The sequence below is a fragment of the Balaenoptera musculus genome, chromosome 16, assembly GCF_009873245.2.
Source record: "Balaenoptera musculus isolate JJ_BM4_2016_0621 chromosome 16, mBalMus1.pri.v3, whole genome shotgun sequence".
NCBI classification, from domain to species: domain Eukaryota; kingdom Metazoa; phylum Chordata; class Mammalia; order Artiodactyla; family Balaenopteridae; genus Balaenoptera; species Balaenoptera musculus.
The window spans coordinates 76,193,396-76,209,878 of NC_045800.1; the positions used below are offsets into that span (position 1 = coordinate 76,193,396).

Sequence of the window (16,483 nt, forward strand, 5' to 3'; positions counted from 1 at the left end):
CAGAAGGTCTCTTCTGCTTTGCCCCATGTAATGCTGTGTATGACATTCAAACGTGACACTATTATTGAGTTTCAAGCAGGTAAGATAGCAAAGGTTTTGTTGGGAAACATTCAGATTTGGACCATTAAATTCAAACCTGTGGATGCGGTTCATTCTTAGAGCTCAGAGGGGCCCCCATTTGATTTAGCTCTGTTGAGGGTGTCCACAAAGGTAACAGCTCACTCAGAGTCCGGTCGAACCTTGGTGCTCATCTGACTCACCAGGTTGACCGCTCGACACAGACCAGCCCGGAGGGCCTGGCTATTCTCTGCTGCATAGTCTCCGGGAAAACAGCCCTGGTTTCCAAAACACTACCCGGGGTTTAAGTTCACCTTTACGTTGCGTTAGGATCCTAGAGAAACGTCAGTCACCAAAGTACTGAAAGAATATATTGCCGGAACAATTTGCCAGTTCAGTGATTCCCATTATATTATATACACTATGTGTGTGTGTGTGGAATTCACACACATACACACACACACACACACACACACACATATATATATATACATATATACTTATGTATCTTTTATTTGTACGAAACTTGAACTGCACAAAACAGTACTTTGCAAGAATCAAGAATCAAGTCCACAAATAGAGTTCAACGACACACCAGTGAGAAGACAGGGAGCTCTACTGGGACGAGAAGGTGAGGCTTTGCAACGTACGAAAGAATTTCAGAACCACGGATTCACTAGCCTGACGTGTTCCACGTGGGATCTGGATCGACACTTTGGGGATCCTTGGAAAGAACAGGGCAACTGGGCCAGCTAGGTACGCTCACCGAGATTCCAGAGCTAATGGGAATGAAAAGGCCCAGGCAGACCAATTTGGGTACATAATTGCTATGAAACAATTATTTCTTTCTCTTTAAGGAAAAACAAAGTCTATTTCAGAATAAATTTCTTTATATTCAGTGATACGCTTATTTATTTATTTTTGGCTGAAGTGGTATTTGACTTTTGATATTAAAATGGATTTATTCAATGGATCAGTAAACAGGCAGCTCCTTTCACATCTGGGTGATAAAGACATTTTTTTATCAGCGCCAGAAATCACCCCCACCCTCGCCTCACTCCCTCCTAAGGTCTGTGGGTTGATGTGTGCGTTTGGTGACTGCTATTGACAACACACCTCATTCTACAAGGCCTGCTCGGGCACCCGCTTGTGGAAAATGACCGACTGTCTTTGCTGGTACTGCTGCTTGCGCCTCTTCCTTTTGTCACACTGGCACAATAGCAGCATCTTGAAAGTGGTTCTGAATGTTTTGTTGCACAGGGCATAGCACACGGGGTTCACGGTGCTGTTGATGTAGCACAGCCAATAGCCCAGATTCCAATAGGTTTTGGGGATGCAGCTGTCACAAAAGGTATTCACCAGAACCATAATATTGTAGGGGGTCCAGGTGATGATGAAGGCAAGCAAGATGGCGCTGAGGGTCTGGGCCGCCTTTTTCTCCTTGATGAGGGACATCCGTTTCCGCTTAGTGATCTGGCTTCTGGTCTTCAGAGCAAACCTCTTGGCCAGAGTAGCTTCCTTAAAGGACAGAGGCAGGGTGGCCGTGGTCTTGCCCACCGAGGAGTTGACATCAGAGGCCTTGGCTGTGTCCACGGCTGACTCTAACTGGATGGGAAGCTTGGAGAAGCTTTTCTGAAAACTGCCTCCGTCGTCCATGCTCTTTTGGGCCTGCAGTTTGCTGGCTTTCGTCTCTAAGTCCACTGCCCCCAGCTCCTCCTCCGGCACCTGCAGGTTGTCTGACGAGGGTAATTTGGTGGAGCTGAGGATGGTGCTATGACCTGGAAGCTTGAGCACGATGGAGTAGATGGCTCTTGTCTCCGAGCCAATGTCCTCCTCATCGGAGGAAGCGGAATTTTCCAGGGAGGCGGCAGCGTCGTTGTTATTCCAGCTGTCACTGCTGCTGTGGTCTTGGTCCATCTGTTCGGCGCTGGGCTTCCAGCTCTTGGTTGTGAACCAGAAGTGGCAGCGTCCGTACTTCCTCCTGGCTGAGCGTTTCATGCTTTGCTGTTGAAGCTCATAGCTGCTGCAGCTTCGAGAACTACCTGTGGGATGGACAAAGTTCTCTGCCTCTGCCTCTGTCCCAGAGGCCTGCAGCCCAGCAAGCTCTTTGGTACGTTTTTCAGTTTCCTTATAGATCCTCCAGTATAAAATAGTCATAATGGTGACAGGCATATAAAAGGCAGCGATTGCCGTGCCGAAGGTGATGGTGGGCTCACTGAGGAACTGGATGAAACACTCCCCTGGAGGCACAGTTCTCTTCCCGACAAAGTACTGCCAGAACAAGATGGCAGGAGCCCAAAGGATGAAGGAGATGACCCAAGCCAGACCTATCATCACACCAGCTCGCTTTGTTGTTCGTTTGGCTCGGTACGTGAGCGGCCTCGTGATGGAAAAGTACCTGTCAAAGCTAATGACCAGAAGATTCATGACGGAGGCATTGCTAGCCACGTAGTCAATGGAAAGCCAGAGGTCACAGGCCAAGTTCCCTAAAGCCCATCGGTTCATGATGATGTAGGTAGTAAACAGATTCATTGAAATGACCCCAATAATCAGGTCAGCACAGGCCAGACTTAAGAGGAAGTAGTTGTTGACGGTCTTCAGTTGCTTGTTGACCTTGAACGCCACTATCACCAGGATGTTGCCGATGATGGTCACCAAGGCCAGGACGCCTGTTAAGAATGCAATGAAGACCACTTGCCAGATGGTATGACCTCCCAGAGGGTCACTGGTGGTGCCATTTGTAGAGGAGAAATTGCCAGCTGCCCGAGAAATGTTGTAGCTGCCAAAATGAGTAACCGTTCCTGGGGGCAGCCCTGCATCGGAAGGGCCGTGAATCCAGGAAGAGCTGATGTTCGGAAACAAAGGTGAGGTTGTATTGTTATTGTGCAAGGTCATGGTGACTCTCTGACATAGTCTGGGGAGAAAAGAGAAAAGATGGAGTCAGGACCATTTCTGCCTTCACTGGATTTGTTCTTTGCATTGCATCCTTTAAAAGTAGCACTCCTCCTATTATTGGATAATAGGACCTATATTATAGGCGAACCTGGGAGAGTCCAGCACATCAGTTCATCCCCTTATTTTAAAGCTGAGGAGTTGTCAACTTTATTTCGATAAAAATAGATAAATTAAATAAAGGTGAGGAGCACAGGGCAGGCAGAGATCGATTTGTTCAAGGTAGGTGGCACGATTAGCTGGTGACACGCACTGAATATTGTGCTTTTTCTCCACATTTTCCACCTTTCTAAATACAGACCACATATACTTCCACATGACGTTGTTATCAAACAAAATCTTCCTTCCTTCTCTTTCTTTGAAAGGTAGGGGAAAAATAGTAGACGCATATATGATACTCATCCAGCATAGCTTTATCATCACACTACATGAGAAATTGATCTTATTCATTTGCATTTTATCCACCTGGGCATTTACCTAACCCAGGCTTCAAACATAAGCAACTTTAAGGCAATTCCAGCCATGTAAGCCTCACTGGAATAAGCAACAGCAACCTGGAGCAAGGGGGGAAATATGCATAAATCACTTTACATTATATTATCTCTTTAACACACAGTTAGAAAAAGTAATGTATTGGTTCCTTGTAATGGCTGGGGACAGTATACGAGGCAGCTATCTTTTGCTTGATAATATGCAGAACCTTGACCAGACTGTTCTGAACTGACCGAACCAGTTTTGAATATTTCTAGTATTTAGATATGTTATTTCTAGCTATGAAAAAGCATGTTGGCACCACACACATTTGCATATAAATAGTTGCAAAACTGCAATTAGTTCTTTTTTTAATTTTTAATTTTATATAGCAGTATAATTGATTTACAATGTTGTGTTAGTTTCAGGTATACAGCAAAGTGATTCAGTTGCACATACACATATATTCATTCTTTTTCAGATTCTTTTCCCATAGAGGTTATTACAGAGTATTGAGCAGAGTTCCCTGTGCTCTACAGTAGGTCCTTACTAGTTATCTATTTTATACATAGTAGTGTGTATATGTCAGTCTCAGTCTCCTAACTTATCCCCCATCCCACTCCCCCCCACCTTTCCCCTTTGGTAACCATAAGTTTGTTTTCGAAGTCTGTGAGTCATTTCTGTTTTGTAAGTAAGTTCATTTGCATCACTTCTTTTCTTTGGCAATTAGTTCTTTCAAACACGTGTTACCAAAATAAATAAATAACCAAGAATTGTTACAACGAATGCATCTCTAGTAAGACCCTCTATGCTGTCACAGAAAGCCTTGGTTGAGACCAGCTCCAACCTCTCAGAACCTCCAGAGTTTTACTTCCAGGACGCAACTGACTCAGGGATTCTCACACCACCAATCTCTGTGGACTTTATTCAGTAAATCATTCCTCAACGAGTGTCGTTCTAAGAATTCAACGTTTGAGAATCACAGCAAAAATCTATTGAGAACACTTCGGCTGTGTTTTGGCTCTTGGTTAAAATGTTCAGCTGTAAATTCTTACAGTGCAAATCTGTGTACCCATGCACATGGTTAAGAGTCCTAAATCAAGTCTTTAGGTATTGCAGGTCAGGGTATCTCTCAAAGGAGTGTAGTCAGATTCACACACTGCCTTTTGGAAAGAGCTTAGGGTGTGGCAGGAAGATTTTGGAGTCCCAAAGGCATAGGTTCAAATCTTAGTTCAACCACTTCCTGAGGGTGAGATCTTGGGTATTATTTAACCTCTTTGAGTCCCAGTTTCCTCATTGAAAAATGGGAATGAAACATTCTGTATAATGGAATAAATTCAACCTAGAATTCAATAGTAAGTGGTGAAAGAAACTTTGTCTCTCATCAAAATGTTTTAATACATGTACTTAGACCAGAGTCTGCAGGTAGTACATGCTACATAAGTGTAGTGTCTGCTGTTTTATTATTATTATTATTATTTTTTTGCTGAACAGTGAAGTCACTTTGCTTTGGTGACCAAGATGCTCAGAGGTCAATTTAGCACAATTATAAATGACAGAAGAGAATATTTATTAGACACTTCCTACGTGGTACACATTTTGTAAACCATCATATGCACTGTCTCATTTAATCTTTAAAATAACATCATTTTAACAGGAAATCGAGACCCAGAGAGTTAACTAATTTGTCCAAAGATTCAAGCTAACAAGTGACGGTAAAGGGGCAGAGATTCACAACCAGATAATCTGAGCCTACTGCATCCTTGTTTAACTGTGGTATTACTCTGTCTCACCACCAAGTCAGCCATACAACTAGTCCCTCCTAACTGGTTATAACTCATTATACACCTCTTTAAAGTATAATTGAAGAATACTGAAAAGTGTGTATATGCAGTATATATGTACCGTGCGTGTGTACATACATTCATGGTTGGACATATGAAAGCACACACACTTTTACATATATAAAATACACTTACATATATTCACTTCAGCACTATTTGCAACAGTAGAATATTGGAAATAGTCTAAATATTATAATGTATTATTCTGTTACAGAGAAGAATAGTTTAAGAACTGTATAAACCCTCAGAATGGGAGAAAATATTTGCAAATGAAGCAACTGACAAAGGATTAATCTCCAAGATTTACAAGCAGCTCATGCAGCTCAATAACAAAAAAACAAACAACCCAATCCAAAAATGGGCAGAAGACCTAAATAGACATTTCTCCAAAGAAGATATACAGATGGCCAACAGACACATGAAAGAATGCTCAACATCATTAATCATTAGAGAAATGCAAATCAAAACTACAATGAGGTATCATCTCACACCGGTCAGAATGGCCATCATCAAAAAATCTAGAAACAATAAATGCTGGAGAGGGTGTGGAGGAAAGGGAACACTCTTGCACTGTTGATGGGAATGTAAATTGATACAGCCACTATAGAGAACAGTATGGAGGTTCCTTAAAAAACTAAAAATAGAACTACCATACGACCCAGCAATCCCACTACTGGGCATATACCCTGAGAAAACCATAATTCAAAAAGAGTCATGTACCAAAATGTTCATTGCAGCTCTATTTACAATAGCCAGGACATGGAAGCAACCTAAGTGTCCATCATCGGATGAATGGATAAAGAAGATGTGGCACATATATACAATGGAATATTACTCAGCCATAAAAAGAAATGAAATGGAGGTATTTGTAATGAGGTGGATGAAGTTAGAGTCTGTCATACAGAGTGAAGTAAGTCAGAAAGAGAAAAACAAATACAGTATGCTAACACATATATATGGAATCTAAGGAAAAAAAAAAAAAAAGGTCATGAAGAACCTAGTGGCAGGATGGGAATAAAGACACAGACCTACTAAAGAATGGACTTGAGGATATGGGGAGGGGGAGGGGTGAGATGTGACAGGGTGAGAGAGTGTCATGGACATATATACACTACCAAATGTAAAATAGCTAGTGGGAAGCAGCCGCATAGCACAGGGAGATCAGCTCAGTGCTTTGTGACCACCTAGAGGGATAGGGAGGGTGGGATGGAGGGAGATGCAAGAGGAAGAGATATGGGAACATATGTATATGTATAACTGATTCACTTTGTTATAAATCAGAAACTAACACACCATTGTAAAACAATTATACTCCAGTAAAGATGTTTAAAAAAAAAAAAAGAACTGTATAATTCATCACTATTTTCCCATAGATGAAATCTACATTGCACTAATTTCCAATTATAGGTAATTGATGCATTTTTTTTCTTCTTTACTCCTTTTTCTTTCTCTGGGTTTTATTAGGTGTTGTCAGCTCATCTATATTTCCAGCTCCCTCTCAGTGAGGGGATGTCCATATCTGGGAAGTGCTACATGCTGTTTGGGGTACTCACATTTATGGTTTCTTCCAAGATACATGTATGGAAAGTCTATCTGCTGTCTCCTCTCCACCCAGATCCCAGTTCACCTTAGTTCTAAAGGTGTTTGCCTTGGAATCCCCCCCATCACACCTGCAACTACACATATGAATGAGATCAGCCTTGTCTTTAATGAGTCACCTCTGCTCAATGTGCCGTCTCTGAGGTTAGTAACCACTTTTCTACTAGGAGGTCTAGGATCCCTCTCTAATGTCCTCTACTACATATGTTCAGATAAGGGTTACTCTTTTCTTTTTTGTATTTTCACCCTTATTCATGCATTTCTCTTTTTCCTGCACCATCCCTTGCTAAGTTTTTATATACAGACAGTCTCCAGCTTAATGATGTTTAGACTTGATTTTTCAACTTTACGATGATACAAAAGTGACATGCATTCCAGTGGAAACCATACTTTGAATTTTGATCTCTTCTCCAGGTGAGTGATACAAGTTACAATAGTTTCTCTTGATGCTGGGCAGTGGCAGAGAGCAGCAGCTCTCAATCAGCCACACGATCACGAGGGTGAACAACTGATACACTTACATCCATTCTGTACCCAGACCACCATTCTGGTTTTCACTTTCAGTACAATATTCAATAAGTAACATGAGCTATTCAACACTTCGTTATAAAATAGGCTTTGTGTGAGATGTTTTTACCCAACTGTAGGCTAATGTGAGTGTCCTGAGCATGTTTAAGGCAGGGTAAGCTCAGCTATGATGTTCGGTAACTTTAGGTGTATTAAATGTATTTTCAACTTACAACATTTTCAACTTACAATGGGTTCATCAGGAGCAACCCTATCATAAGTCAAGGAAGGTTTGTGCTCTCTGAACAGCTTTTGTCTTCCCACCACCTTTCACTCCAAAGCTTCCTGGACACAGCAGCTAAGTCTCCTTGTCCACTGCTTGGGTTGGGTTAGGGCCCATTTTACGTTCCTCGCTTCCTCCTACTCCCTCCCCACCCCAGTCACTGGTGTGCTCTGAATCTCACATAACCTTCTCTAGCACCTTTTAAGACACTTAAAATACCTTCTAGGTCTCTGCTTTCATGTCATATGGAATCTATCACGTTCTATAGACCTATTTTTATCACTTATGCCATGCTGATTTTATTATAAATAAATACAATGGCTAATAATCCCACAGCTTTATATTTGTGCTGATAATACATCAGTCTTCTTTCATCTTTCTTTTTTTTTCTTTTTATCAATGCCATGCAGTGGATGGCTGTTATTTGTCTTTCCTTCAGCCATTCTTTTGGAAATGGCCTGTCATCCACAGTATGTATTTCTGGCTGGGCATCAATCACATGGTCTGACTCCTCTGCCTCAGTAATGGGCCTGAAGGACATGCAAAGAGGAGCAGTAAGAGTAAATATGGGGAATTGACATGGATGTTGGAAAGAGAGAGGGTAATTCTCTGTTCCTTGGGATTCCTGGGTGCTGGTGACTCTATTTATACCCACATGGAAAAATCTGTGAAGCAAGCAAACACAGAGGAGAGATATGGGGGAAGGAGAGAGATGGGAGGGAATGTGGGGGAATAGAGACAGTATGATCATCATGGCCTCTCAAACCTGGATCTAGCCATTCCTGAAGTCAACTCTGCCTCTTTCAACTTGCCAGTTATGTAAGCCAACCATTTCCTTTGCTGCCTGGGCTACCTGAGAAAGGTTACTGTCATCTGCACCTGAAAGGGTCCTTATTAACATAACTGCCATCAGCTACATCAGCACTTCTCACTGAACCACTACTAGCTTTAGGTCATTCAGATTGGTGCCACTGAATTCAGTAAGTCAAGACTCTGCCTTCCAAGGACTTACACCTTAGATGAGATACAGGACATGGATAACATAATTTTAAAAAGCACGTAGTTTTTAAGGAAAGTCACATTGCTCACTGCAAATAACACATTATGTTTGTACAATTAATATCAATTTATTTTGCTCAGTTGACCGATAATAGTGAAGAATATAAGTAGGAATTTTGGAAATAAGCCGGAGATCAATTCTCTCTTTCAGTTCATTTCTGTGACTCATGAGGGCAATACACGTTATACAATATTCCAGTCCAATTATGCTTTGTTGGAATACAGAATATAAAAGAAACCAGAATTGAGGAAAGACACCTACACTTAGGACCAGCTTTCTATAATGGGTTGATTAAATACCTCTCCTGGTGTTTCTGGTGTCTAGGGGTATCTTGACTCATCATCAGAAAACCTGTGAACCACAAATTGTTAGGTGATCTTTTACCTGAAATCTTTGGTATACTTACCAGTAGCCATTGTTCTTTTTATAATTCAACATTAATTCACTATCTAATATCACTTAAAAGTTTCAGATACTGTGTGCATTAGCACTATGCCTGAAAAAACAATGTACATACTTTAATTAAAAAATAATGCTGTTGGAAAAATGGCACTGATAGACTTGCTTGATGCAGGGTTGCTACAAACTTTCAATTTGTTAAAAATGCAATTATCTGTGAAGAGCAGTTAAGTGCAATAAAACAGGATATATCTTTACTGGCCTAAATAGAGACTAATGTAACCAGAAATAAATCCATGTATATACGGTCAATTGGTCTTTAAATACTCTAGTAGAGACAGAGCTTTGAGATAAGGTCTTCTGAGCTGCAAACACATTGATCTTTGAGCATTAAGGGATGGTGGAGTGGCCTAAACATTAGGCAAATAAGAAAGATCTCCCTCCCCCAACCTTCACTCAGGTCCCTGTACCTGAGACATTTTCCATCACCTTTTCTCTGGGCTCCATGCCACTGTGCCATATTCATCTCATAAAAAGGATCCTCCCATTCTGGAGGCTTGACAATTGATGTCTTGTTAGTACACAGTATGACATCAGAAGAACCTGATCAGAAGTTCATAAGGACTTCAACACAGAATATCTAAAAGTTCTTATTAGACATGATAGTCACCCAATGCCTTTCTTCCTGTACAGCTATCCTTTCATAAGTAATATGTGACTTCCTAAGAATCAGGGGTTCTAGTTGAGACCGAGACGAAACAACGATAAACCTGGACTAAATGTATTCTGTTTAAGGTGCTTTTTCCGAGAAAGGGATGTCACGTCTATGCTCCATGCTCTTTTCCGCATCCTGACTCAACAGCCTATATGCTGTGCAGTTAGTATATTTTGAGTCAAGGGAGGTCATGGTTAGTGCTCATTGAATTGACTTATATTGGTGAGGAGAGTTAAGGGAAACATTGCTTTTTAATGCTCAGGAAGAAACAGGTGGTGGGAACAGAGAGGTCTGTAAGCCTGCTGACCTTAGTACTTTGTAAGTGGTCCCAGGCAGGAATGCAGCCCGCATGAGGGCAAACGGGGTTATCACACAGGAGCAGAAGGGGGCGGGGGGTGGCTCTAGATCCGCTCTGGGATTTACAGCAGGTTCCTGCCCAGGGTGGGAGCTGGGGGCTGTGGGGTCCCTGGGACATTCAGGGCATTGCTACTGAAGTGATGCAGGCCCAGCCCCCAGGCAAGGAGCTCAAAACTGAACATGATCCTGCCGGTGGGCGAGACGAGCACCTTCTAGAGCCCTCCTGGATTCTGGGAGGAGGGTCATCCTTCCATGTGGGTTAGTTACAACTCTGTACATATAGGATGGTTCTTGATTTCATCTCTGAGTATATATAGATTTCCAGACCGTTTTCACTTCATTCCATCTAGGAGCACAAACAGAATTGATTCACTTAGTTTTTCAAAATGTAAGTCAGGAGCCAATTAGTGGGCCAGCATGAGAATAAAAAAGAAAAGGAAATACACAGAATTGAATGGGACATAGCAGAACACAAACCACATAATGATAACAGTACTGTTTCATAAAAGTTCTGATTAGCGCATGTGCACACACACACCCACACATTCAATATATAGTCATGATGTAAAGTGTATTTTGTACTGTGGGTCACATTCAACAATGTTTAAAAACCACTGCAGTTGATAGTTTGACATCTTTTTAAAATTTAAAAGGAGAAAGTGAAGGAGAAAATATGAAAGAACAATTTGAGAGTACTCAGTTTAGAGGAAAGCGAAGGACACTCATGAGAAATTAACTCCCTTCCCCCTAGTTATGGAATAAAATTTTTCTGGGATTATACATCTGTAAAATATATAGATAACTTTTTTTTTAAATGTTTAAATATCTGATATGAAAATACATGTGAAAGTTCTTAGAGAGTCCTAAAAGGCCAATATCAATCTGAAGCCTTTGTCTAAATGAATTCTACCTCTATTATTATTATTTTAATCATGAAGGCTCAGGGAAAAAAAGGAAAAATATCTTGCAATTCACAATCATGCTTTTTTCTAAGACCAATTATTTAGTGCTTCTTCCATATTCGAAATCTGGTATGCATCATGTTGCAGGGCTTGTTTCGGGTCTCTCTTGGACTGCCTTCTTTGCTAAGAGTGTCTCTGTTTTCTGTCATAATTCATCACAGTATGCAAGCTAAAATGACTTACCCCGAAACTAGCTTGGTCGGGCACAGGAAATGCCACCGCCGACCACTAGGTGGCAGAGCTGACTCGGAGAACAACCTCTCCAGCAGGCGCCAAAGCGCCGCCTGTTTCCCCAGGCTGGTGATGGGGAAACTTCAGTTTAGTTCAGTCATGCAGTCCGTGAAGGATATCAAACAGGGTCAACACACGCTCGGCAATCAAACATGTCTTTAAAGGGCATCCAACCTTTTCAGACGCGCACAGTCAGAATCAAACTTTGTGAACTCAGCTCGTGTTATTCATTTCAAGCTGCAGGGAGGACAGATGTGCCCTAATATGGTGCAGTCACTCCTGGTGCAAAACAGAACATCCCAGAAGCCAAAACTGGAACAGAATTCCATTTAAAAAGGACAAAGCTTGTTTTCAAAAAGTGGATGCATCGTGCTGCCTCCCTTGGTCGCCGCCTTTCATATGTTTTATTCAGTTTGACAACAAAAATGAAGGCTGCTTGGAAAAGCACTTGCATCAGCACTGCCTAGGCATAGAAGTTGCTACTGAAATAACATGGTTTTTACCTTAAAAACAAAAGCCTAAATGGGACTAATGATTATCTGCCTCAGCACTCTCAAGCCTTTGTTATTAGAATTTCTAGAGAAATGACAAGAAATGAAAAACAGAGGTGAAGCAGTTCTTTTTAAATATCTGGGGGCTTCCCTGGTGGCACAGTGGTTAAGAATCCGCCTGCCAATGCAGGGGACACGGGTTCGAGCCCTGGTCCGGGAAGACCCCACATGCCGCGGAGCAACTAAGCACGGGTGCTACAACTACTGAGCTTGCGCTCTAGAGCCTGCGAGCCACAGCTACTGAGCCCACGTGCCACAACTACTGAGCCCACATGCCTAGAGCCCGTGCTCCGCAACAAGAGAAGCCACCGCAATGAGAAGCCCGCGCACCGCAACAAAGAGTAGCCCCCGCTCGCTGCGACTAGAGAAAGCCCGCCGTAGCAACGAAGACCCAACACAGCCAAAAATAAAAATAAATAAATTTAAAAATAAATAAATAAATATCTGTAAGCCCACTTTGCCCACAGGAGTCCATGCACTCCCCCTGCAGTCCTTTTCTGAGGGAAAAAGAGGGACAGAGTGCAGCTGGATTCTGTTCCACTGCAAACTCTTATGACCTAAGGTACGTTCAGTATGGTTTCAACATTCTGCAAATTCATTGTTATTTATTAATATTTTGAAGACCGTGCTTTTGTAATGTTATTAGAGCTAACATAATTGTAGAAATAATTCTGATTGGAAATCTTTTTGGTGAAAACAATCATATGGGCTAAATATTTCTTACATCTCCATTTACATACTGAAAGGACACCTGGGAAGAAAGTTCTTCTGGCTTGATTTTGACTTCTTGTGATTGCTTTAAGTTAGAGTAGCTATGATTTTTTTCAAGGTCCATATTTATCAGAGTATTTATTTTTGTATCTGGACATAGTCCATACATGTGATTTCCTTTTGAACTTCAGCCTACATGTGTCCTGCCCAATTCACACATGTACAGAAGACTGTCTGGTTGCAAAGAAAGTAGCAGTAAGCGGGAGACACGTAGAAAACAGTGTAACAAGCCCTGCCACGATGCATTAGGGTCAGAAACATACTGATTCTGCCACATGGGCACATTATCTGAGTCCTCTGATCCTGCTTCCTCATCTATAAAATGAGGATTATCATATTTCAGGATTGGATAGAATGTGTAGAAAACACTCAGTATAGTCTGATGGGTCCATGGCAGTTTCTCAAAAATGGTGACTAATTGAATAATTTTCTATGACTGTTTGATTTTATAGATTGGCGCTTTTCAAGGCTAACAAGAGCTGACATTTGTTGAGTATAAAACACTTGTTGGGTTGAGGTCTCAACCCAGGGTGACTCTGTCTCCATTTGGCAATGTCTGCGGACATTTCTTGTCACAATTTGGGGAGAATGTGCTACTGGCATACAGTGTGTAGAGGCCAGGGATGCTGATAAACATCCTACATGCACCAGACAAGCCCCTACAATAGAGAATTATCCAGCCCAAGAGGTCAACAGTGCTGAAGTTGAGAAACTCTACTATAAAGAAAGAGAGTAGAGATTCAGAAAATGTTGCAACATTCCATTTGCCAGGAGAATCTGGAAAATGTCCTGGCACTCACATACCTGGCATACTCTAAGTCTCTTCCAGAATCAGCTCACATTTAATTTCTCTGGAAATCACACTCTCCCCCACTCCCCCTGAGGATGAATCTCACATTCATTTATTTGGCTCTTCAATCATTATTTCAGACAGTCAATGTGTCTGAGTGCTTACTGCAGGCCTTATGTGGAAGACAGAGTTCTTGCTGTCTAGGAACCACCTGGAGACACCATCAACTAAACAACATCACTGCAATAGAAGGAGAAAGGCGAGGCTATTTTGTGAGTTTGAGGAATATAACTCCAGGCTGCCATGCAGTAAAAGGAGAACACAGCATTCCGAAGGGAGGACACACACTATTCAAAGTCGACCGCCCAGTGGTCCCGCACGCCCTGCACATCCTCCCATCCGAGCCCACAGCATTTCAACTTGTCTCCCTCACTACACCGAGGATTCCGTCTTCTGCTACTCAACTCTTTCCTCCGACATCTAGCACAATTTCCTTCCCAGAGTAGACCCAGAACTATTGTCTCCACCCCAGCATTACTGAGATGAACACTGTTATACTTTGGACAGGAGAACCGATAAGGGCTCAAGGAGATAAGCTTGGAGAAGGCAAAGGCGGCAGGAAGGAAGAAACACATTGTATTTGCAACAGGCTGGGGGCTCCAGCTGTAGGGAAGGCTGACAAACTTCTCTGGGGTTCTCAAAGCGACCTCAGATATGGTGGCATTTGGCTGGGAATGACCCAAGAAAAGAAAGTTCGGTGGAATACATCTTTCAGGACTGAAAGATCGTGAGTGAGAGAGGAGTCTTGCCTTGATCACCAGGCCATTGCCCAGGGGTGGCTTCAGCCTCTTCCACCTAAGAGAAAGAGAGATGGGTTCTCAAATAACCACACCCTCTCTTTGAAGGTTCATCTGGTAGTTGGCACAATACAAACACAAGAGTTTTCTGGAAAAACAAGCATCACATAATACACAAATTTTGTAATCACTCTTTGCTGCCCTTGAATGTACTCTGGACCTCATACCCTTAACACTGGTCACACACCCTGATGGCACTAGGAGTCCTGCAAGGTGGTACCCTGGGTTTGAGTCCTAGCTCACTGTTCACCCAGCTGTGGCATCTCCGGTTAGTTATGAAAGCTCGGAAACTCTCAGTCTCCACACACACCAGAAAATTAAGAATAGTAATAGCAGTAATACCGTATGGTTGTTAAGCAGATTCAGTGAGGTAACAGGTGAAGCATCTGATACAACTGCCATCACTCAATAGATGTTTTATAAGTGGGAGACCCCTCCTCTCCCACTTCATCCTCACACCCAGAACTGGGGTCCCTGGTGTTCCCGGTGAATTTGAGGTTCTTGATGTCTCATCGCAGAAAGAATTCAGTGAGAAACAAAATGATAGGTAAGAAGTGGATTTATTTAAAGAGAAACACAATACACAGAGTGTGGGCCATCTCAGAAGGCAAGAGGCCTTGGGAGAAACACGTTGTGGTTAGTTTTTATAGGCTGGGTAATTTCATAGGCTAATGAGTGGGAGGATTATTCCAATTATTTCAGGGAAGGGGTGGAGATTTCCAGGAATTGGGCCACCGACCACTTTTTGGCCTTTGGTGGTTAGCCTCAGAACTGTCATGGCACTGGTGGGTGTGTCATTTAGCTAATGTATTACAATGAGCTTATAATGAGGCTCAAGGTCCACTGGAAGTCGAATATTCCGCCATCTTGGACCTAGTTGGTTCTACCCAGTTTTTGTCATGTCCTATGGCTATGTCATTCTTTTAGAGGTTGTGCCCTGCCCCCTTCCCTCCTGTTTCAGTAGGTGGGCCACAGGGAATTACGAAAGTCTACACCCCTTCTTCCTTGTCTGACGTTAACCAATGCTGCACCTGCTTAGGCAGATTCTCGGAGGACCCTAACCGGTTCAGTGAAGAATTGCAGGCCCTGACTCTTTCCTTGCACTTACCTGGAAGAATGTAAATATTGTCCTTTCCCACTGCTGCACCAGTGAGGAAAAGGCCCGAACTTGGGCACAGGCTACATGTTGCCCAACCACATAGAAACCCTGTGACAGCAGTACCTCTAATGGATCCCAGTTGGGACTATCAACCAGGCCAGCCTGGTATCACGAGTAGGGATCACGTGATCCTTTGCCTCACTGAACGATGCATAATTAAACCTGTTAACTATGATAAGGTTAAAGAGATCACCCAAGGCCAAGATGAAAATCCAGCCCTAATTCAGGCCCAATTGGTAGATGCCCTCAGAAAGTATACGAATATAGACCCAAATACTTTCGAGGGACACACTGTATTTGCAACTCACTTCATTAGCCAATCAGCCCCTGACATCCGTTGGAAGCTTCAAAAGCTTGCCATGGGGTCCCAAACCCCTCTCAACCTTCTTATTGACATAGCCTTCAGTATTTTTAACAATAGAGACCAGGCTGAGGAGGAAAAGAAGGAACAGCATGACTTAAGGAAGGAATGACAGGAAGCCAGGCTTTTGGCAGCCATCATGACAAGACGTATCCCACCACTTGATCACCCCAAAAGTACTCCCAGAAGACCTCTGCCAAGGAAGGGAGCCTTTCTCAGCTGTGGGAGTCCTGAACACTGGAGCAAGGAATGCACAGGAAACAGGTCCCAGCCTATACCCAAAATGCCATGCCCACTCTGCAAGAAGATGGGCCACTGGCAGAGGGAATGCCCCCAGCACTGAAGGGAGAGAGGAAATTCCCCCACGCCAGTCATGACAGCAGTTGACTGATGGGACCTGGGACCTCCCAAGGTTTCTGAGGAGACTGTCATCATCACACGGGAGGAACCATGGGTGACCACTGACGTGGCAGATAAGCTTGTCCAATTTCTAGTGGACACGAGAGCCACTTACTCTGTCCTGACGTCTCATGCTAGGCCCCTTGCCCCTAACCCTG

At 42.8% G+C, this 16,483-nt stretch overlaps 1 protein-coding gene across 3 annotated transcripts in view; it reads right to left on the bottom strand.

Annotated features, from left to right (window-relative positions):
* Positions 1–618: 618 nt before the first annotated feature.
* CHRM3 (cholinergic receptor muscarinic 3) overlaps positions 619–16,483 on the bottom strand; it is a 512,306-nt gene continuing 496,441 nt past the window's right edge. For all 3 annotated transcript variants that reach the window (XM_036827781.1, XM_036827780.1, XM_036827782.1), the window contains one exon: positions 619–2,971. In XM_036827781.1, coding sequence (XP_036683676.1) covers positions 1,180–2,952 — 1,773 coding nt within the window. In that variant the 5' untranslated portion in view covers positions 2,953–2,971 and the 3' untranslated portion in view covers positions 619–1,179. The remainder of the gene's footprint in view (positions 2,972–16,483) is intronic.